General features: G+C 39.9%; 1 protein-coding gene across 1 annotated transcript in view; it reads right to left on the reverse strand.

Moving 5' to 3' along the window:
* Nucleotides 1–7,299, reverse strand: part of tmtc4 (transmembrane O-mannosyltransferase targeting cadherins 4) — a 23,097-nt gene that overhangs the window by 12,703 nt on the left and 3,095 nt on the right. The window contains exon 3 of the mRNA XM_014018798.1: nucleotides 4,104–4,320. Coding sequence (XP_013874252.1) covers nucleotides 4,104–4,320 — 217 coding nt within the window. The remainder of the gene's footprint in view (nucleotides 1–4,103; nucleotides 4,321–7,299) is intronic.

A 7,299-nucleotide genomic window follows, 5' to 3' on the forward strand; every position in this document is an offset into this window, starting at 1 on the left:
AGAGAGAGAGAGAGAGAGAGAGAGAGAGAGAGAGAGAGAGAGAGAGAGAGAGAGAGAGAGTTTCAGAACCGTCACGCAGAACAGTTAATCACAGGATAAAGCTCTGTGTTATTTTACCATACGCCAGAGAGGGTGGTGTTTCAATACTGAGTTTCCTCATGGTGTTGGTCACTGACACCAAGCCCTCTCTGCTGTTCARGAAAATAATGAAATCTTTAGGGAATTATCTTTACTATGATACCAGATGATGTTCTGCCCATGTTTTAAATGATAAGCCATACCTTCTGCTGTTCAAGATGACGAAGACTCGTAGATAATTAGTTATTAGCGGTACTGCGTTTTAATTTTAGGAAGTGCAAATCCGCTTATGAATTACAAAAATAAGTAAGACCGCTAAAACGCAAATGAAATGTTTAGGTCCGTAATTAGTGGATTTGCGCTTTARCGGAATGGTGCCCATCACTGGCTACTGGTATCGTAGCCAATTCTCTAAACCGATTMAGTTTTGATTCATAAGATTCTGAATCAATTAATCATGATTCGAYTGAATTCAATTTGATTCAGTCTGCTCTTAAATAATGAAAATGCTTCAACTGTGTTGCAAAACAGAAATTCACGTTATCTTTTTCTCTTCGTCATGAACAACAGGTTTTAAGAGCAAACTTGTAAATTGGACAGCTTAATCTTGAAACAAAACTGTCAAGTTTCAAAAGGTTTTAAATAAAAAATGGACTTGCAGGTGACAGTGTTGTTGGATACATTAAATTTTAAGAAATTAAGAATAAGACGCATTCACAGACCAGAACGAGAAGAAGCAGCAGCAGCAGTGGGGTGTGGGAGGAGCGTCTGTCCTCGGCGGGTGAAATAAAGATAAAATAAAAGAAAATGGCTTTGATTTATTTACTAAAGAGCAAGCGAACATTGCACGCAGGAGATAATTAACTCACCAGATGATTTAGAGGCAATTTGTTCGGTTTGTTTTAACGCTACCAACTGACCCACATCGGCACTTATATCTCCAGCCACAAAATCCAACTGCAGATGGTCGATTTCAGGTAAAGATCTCCTGTTCGTCTGTTTTGGTTTAGTGGGCAACATTCAGGAAACTGTCACGTGGAAAAATGAGTCTCTTGGATTGGTTGATACGACGCATCAAGCAGCAAAAGTTCAGATTTTCCAACTCATGCTGCGGACGCTTGGGACGTGCCGCACGTGCACTGCTTCGAGCCGCGCTGCTCCAAATGCACCAGACGCGCTGCTCGGCTTCTAGACGCCCCTAGATGCGCATCCACCATTGACTTTACATGTAAACCAGATGCTCAAAACGCGTTTGGTGTGAATGTACCATTAGTCTTTGCAAACAAAAGTTTCCATGGCCTCTGTTATCTTTAAGTCCTATGGAGAATTGGCTGGTAATGTGATTCCTTAGTTTCTTTTGTTTTGCCCCAGTCGACTTCTTGTTGGATGCTAATGTTAGCACTGAACATCAACCGAATGTAAACGTATGGCAAGCCAGGAGTGACACAAAATATAGATATGTACCTCAGCTTCATCATGTACAAGATGCCACGAGGAAATATTGATCTCATGCCTTATATATTGATTTTCCCAAATTTAAATGAAATCAATCCAAGATTGATTAAATAGAGCTTATTTACCTAGCCCTTGTCAGTAGGTCTTATGAAGCCCTGCCTTCTGCATAAACAAAATTGGTTTATATTCTAATGTCTGATGTAAAAAGGTACCGCCTCCAGGGTTGTGACCAGAAAGTCAGGTTTCCATGTGACTTTCTGGGTGATCATTCTTTATTAAGGGCTCGACACACGGGAGGCGACRTCGCTCGCTCTCCATTCATTTCCTATGGAGCCTGTTTGGTGAAGCGACAATCGCTCACCCTCCTCCATCTAAGCAACCGGCGAAAATACTGCATGTGAAATTTCACGCTCGTACACGTAGACGTGCACACACGAGCTTGCGACGCAACATATGAAAGTTGAAAAATGTTCAACTTTTGTCACTGCCGCTTAGCGTACAACCAATCAGCGAGGGTTTCATTGACTGACCAATGAGAGGAGAGTATGCTACACACTGCAGTTAGCTAACACTTTCACCAAGTGATTACTAAAAAAGGCAGCTTTGCGGGAATTTGTTGGCACCAGGGTGAAGTTTATGGTAAGTTTTTCCTCATAAAACTGTATCTTGATGTGTGTTTGTTTTTCAATATCATTAGCATCGCAAGATTTGTTTAGTTTACACGTCCGTAATGCACACCCGCCTTCAGAGTCAAGAACCAATCAAATTTCGCGAGGACAAGCGACCTGAGAGCGCGATTCGCAAAGCTGTGATCGCTATCGTGTCCYGTGTGTCGGGTTTCACCCTGGCTGCGATGACAGCCGTTAATCGTTGTAGTTTGTCGCTCCCCGTGTGTCGAGCCCTTCAGTCTTACTTTTGGAGCAGCCTGGGACAGAGGCTGCTTTTTCTTTGTTATTATTTTGCTGCTCTGATAAGGCTTAGGCCTTTTTACTCAGAGACCTGGTGTTGGCTGCCTGTCGACTGTAAAGTTAGGGTTATAGGTGATACGTTGTGCCGGGCGCGAGGGGGTGTGCACCAATAGAGACGCAATCACGTTGTCCCCGCCCCAGCACGTTGGCCCCACGTTATCCTGGCATGTGATCACGCACCTCCGAATTTTTGTAACTCTGCAAAGGCTGCGTGCGCCGCGCACCATTCAAATAGCTTGTTTGTCAAGCCTTTGCTCTCCTACTTACATTTTCACAAGTTATAAAGTGTACTTTTGGAGAAATCTACAGCCATGTAAGTGCCAAGTWTAAACACCTCCACTGTGGGCGAGGGTGCCTGTGCTCAGAAGTGCGACTATCACTCAGCCTTAATGTAGTCCGATTTTTGAATAAACTTTTCTAGTAGAGAATCAACTCGTTTTCTGCTATTTTATTCCAACTTCCAATTCTGAACACGCTTTTCTTACACGTCTTACCACGACCGTCGGCCCTTCCTCATCAAAAGGAGTCAACTGAGGAGGTCTTGGCTGTTTTTCTCCAAAGGGACGTTCATTTTGGAGGTTTTATGAACATGTCCTATTGGGAAACAATCCCAAGGTAAACTCAGAACTCAGTAGAATATTCTGTAAATACTTGCTGACATTTTGAGATACCCCAGATGACAAAAAGAGCCTTTCCAACATCTTATCACCAAACCATTTATCTGAAGTTTCTATGTATTTAAGATCAGATGAGCAGAAGGAAATAAAGGGATAGGTGATCAAGTACAGGTAGGGGACATTGTTTCATACATAAAGTCATTACCTACCCTTGTGTCTTGCATTATTTGCTTATCATCTAATTGCCAAGAAGCCCACAGGCATTCACACACAAGCAGAAACATGCATGTGACTTTTAAAGCCAGAGAAATCATGGCTTTTATTGTACTGATTGACAGATCTTTGATTAAAAGAAATGAAAAGGTAAAATAAGAAACGTTCAGTTTTAAAGGATGCATCTCAGATTAAACTTTTAGTTTCTGCTGTATTTCTTTAGATCTCCAGTGTTGCTGTGATAAAGTAAAGAATATTGCATGTATTTTCTCTGCTGAGAAATTCTAAAATAAAATCATGCCATTCGTAATTCCTGGATGGCCAACTTTTACTCTTACAGTCTTACTTAAGTAAAAATATGCTGAAGTACTGCTACTCTTACAATTTTTGAGTACTCATCCATCTCTGACTAAATGTAAAGGCCCTTTAAAGAACAAAAATTCAATTTGGCTGAATTTTCTTTGAGCATTAAGGAAAAAACTACAACGAAAAGTGAGATGTCTGATGAGGATAATAAAATTAGTTTAAAGGATAAAGCATCTGAAAGTCAATGAATTAAACATTGTTTAAAACAATAAAATGTTGGTCTCACATTTTGTTTTAACTTTTTCTACCAAGGTTTTTTTTAAATGCTCATTATTAAAAAGGTACAGTATATATATATATTTTGCAATCCACCAATTCATTTTACAATTTAGTCAATAAACATATTTTAGGGATTACTTTCTATCCTTTAATAAAAATAAAACCCTAAGAGCAAAGCTCTACTTACACTTTCTGTGTGAACAGGATGTGCAGCAAAAAAGATGGCAGCAAGTAGAGTGGTCTTTGGAGCCCGGTTTAATGTCCGACCCTTGTCATCATAATCCAGTCCACCGATGAGTATGGCAAACATGTCAATCATAAAGACAGATATGACAGCATGGAGGATGATGTTTAGTACATGGAAGCCAATGGGGTGCAGGCCTCCAGCTAAGAGGTAGTTTAACCTGCAACAGCAAGAGAAGAAAAACCCAGTGCAAAATGTTTATTAGTCGTAGTAAGTGTACAATTAAGACAATGTCTGTTAGTAGGATTAAGTAGAAATAGGAGTGACACAATATGACAACAATGTTACAGAGACAGGGTGAGAAAAAAAGATCAGTCAATGTGTGGTACTCATCTTTAGTCACAACCATCAATTATGTTAAAATTGTATCAAGAAACTGCATATTATTTTCACACTTCAAAAAATTGAAAAACACTACAGTGGGTAAAATAAGTATTGAACACGTCACCATTTTTCTCAGTAAATATATTACTAGAGGTGCTAATGACATGGAATTTTCACCAGATGTTGGTAACAACCCAAGTGATCCATAAATACAAAGAAATCAAACCATAAATGTCCAGAAATGAAGTTATTTGTAATAATGTGGAATGACACAGGGAAAAAGTATTGAACACATGAAGAAAGGGAGGTGTAAAAAGGCATGGAAAGACAAGACACCAGCTGAACTCTCTCAGTAATTAGAAAGCAAGCCTGCCCCTTGTCAGTGCAAGTTAATATCAGCTGGTTCAGTCCCAAATGATGGCCAGGTATCACACAAGAACCATCTGATGATGGGTAAAAGTAAAGAGCTCTCTCAAGACCTTCACAACCTTATTGTTGCAAAGCATAATGATGGCATCGGTTACAGAAGAATGTCTAAACTTCTGAAGGTTCCAGTGAGCACTGTTGGGGCCATAATTCAGAAGTGGAAGGAACATTATTTCACCATAAACCGACCACGACCAGGTGCTCCTCACAAGATTTCTGACAGAGGAGTGAAAAGAATTATCAGAAGAGTTGTCCAAGAGCCAAGGAACTCTTGTGGAGAGCTTCAGAAAGACCTGGAATTAGCAGGTACGWTTGTTTCAAAGAAAACAATAAGTAATGCACTGAACCACCATGGCCTGTATGTACGCTCACCACGCAAGACTCCACTGCTGAAGAAACAGCATGTTGAAGCTCCTTTAAAGTTTGCTGCACAACATTTAGACAAGCCTGTGAAATACAGGGAGAATATAGTCTGGTCAGATAAGACCAACATTGAACTGTTTGGATGCCAKAATACACATCATGTTTGGAGGTCAAATGGCACTGCACATCAGCCCAAAAACACCATACCAACAGTGAAGTTTGGAGGTGGGAACATCATGGTGTGCGGCTGTTTTTCAGCATATGGTACTGGAAAACTTCAAATAATTGAAGGATGAGTGGAAAAATCTACAGAAACATTATTGACAAAAAATCTGCTTCCATCTACCAGGATGATGAAGATGAAACGTGGCTGGACATTTCAGCAAGACAATGAGCCCAAACACAAAGCCAAGGAAACTCTCAGTTGGTTTCAGAGAAAGAAACTAAAGCTGCTGGAATGGCCCAGCCAATCACCTGACCTGAATCCAACAGAAAATCTATGGAAAGAACGAAAGATCAGAGTTCATAGAAGAGGTCCACGAAACCTTCAAGATTTGAAGACTGTTTGTGTGGAAGAATGGGCCAAAATCACACCTGAGCAATGCATGCCACTAGTTTCTCCATACAGGAGGTGTCTTGAAGCTGTCATTGACAACAAAAGCTTTTGTACAAAGTATTAGATAAATTTCAGTAAGTGTGTTCAATACTTTTTCCCTGTGCCATTCCACATTATTACAACTTCATTTCTGGACATTTATGGTTTGATTTCTTTGTATATATGGATCACTTGGGTTGTTACCGACATCTGGTGAAAATTTCATGTCATTAGCACCTCTAGAAATATATTTACTGAGAAAAATGTTGTGTTCAATACTTATTTTACCCACTGTATATAAAATGTAGAATCTGGGGCAAATATTCCCTGCTGCATCTCATGCAAACAGCACATGACAAGAGACTATAGCACAACTAAAATGACTATTTGGCAATAGGCAACACTATGAAAGATAGTGTGACATTATGCAAAAAGTATTCTTCAGTTATGCTCAGTCAAGCCGGTTGTAAATAACCAATTGCACTGACGTTTATAAAAAATGAAACTCTACTTTAAACTCAGTTATGTGTTCAAGCCAACTGATGAAAATTTATGCACACAGGTCTGAACAAGCAGAAAACATCTGGCATGGTGTGCATGAGAAGTGAGAACGGCCACAGCAAGAGCATATCTGTTTTTAAATCAAAAAGGAACATAATAAATCATTTAGTTTAGTTCATACTACATTTGAAGCTGCAAAATTGGTTCTAATTAATATAAGTGCATGATGAAAATCGTGTCAAGCAGGGTCGCTTTTTCTCAAAGGAGTATGTGCAAATTATTGTGTGGTTGGTCAGAAGTTTGTAGGAATGTCTGTTTATGCAGAAAAGCCCTCATATAGCAAAGGTGTCCCTTTGCTTCAACTACTCTGCTTAAAAAAGACGGCGTTTGTGTGCAAGAAATGTGGGTCATTTTGGTGAGAAATGAAAAGTGTGGTGCTCTATCTGTGACCAGATATTTGGGCAGATAAGAAATCCACTCTGACATGTGCTGCAGTGGGAGGAGTTTCCCAGGAGCTTTGTGCTGTGTGTCTTGTTAACTATGAAAGGTGTGKGCTAAAATAAATGTCTTGCAAACTTGTGTGTGCCGACTTCTCAGTTTCAGATGTAGTATGAAATGTCTAAGAGAGATATGTTGAGGCTAAAGTCAGTTTTCAGAGACAGCATGCTAACAATTCACGTACCTGGATTACCATGGTAGCWCGGGCTATTTATTGAAAATATTTTGGTGATATGCTACATATCACGACACATCATGATGTATTGTGATATACACTCACCGGCCACTTTATTAGGTACACCTGTCCAACTGCTCGTTAACACTTAATTTCTAATCAGCCCATCACATGGCGGCAACTCAGTGCATTTAGGCATGTAGACATGGTCAAGACAATCTCCTGCAGTTCAAACCGAGCATCAGTATGGGGAAGAA

This window comes from Austrofundulus limnaeus, unplaced genomic scaffold (assembly GCF_001266775.1).
Source record: "Austrofundulus limnaeus strain Quisiro unplaced genomic scaffold, Austrofundulus_limnaeus-1.0 Scaffold202, whole genome shotgun sequence".
Lineage (NCBI taxonomy): Eukaryota > Metazoa > Chordata > Actinopteri > Cyprinodontiformes > Rivulidae > Austrofundulus > Austrofundulus limnaeus.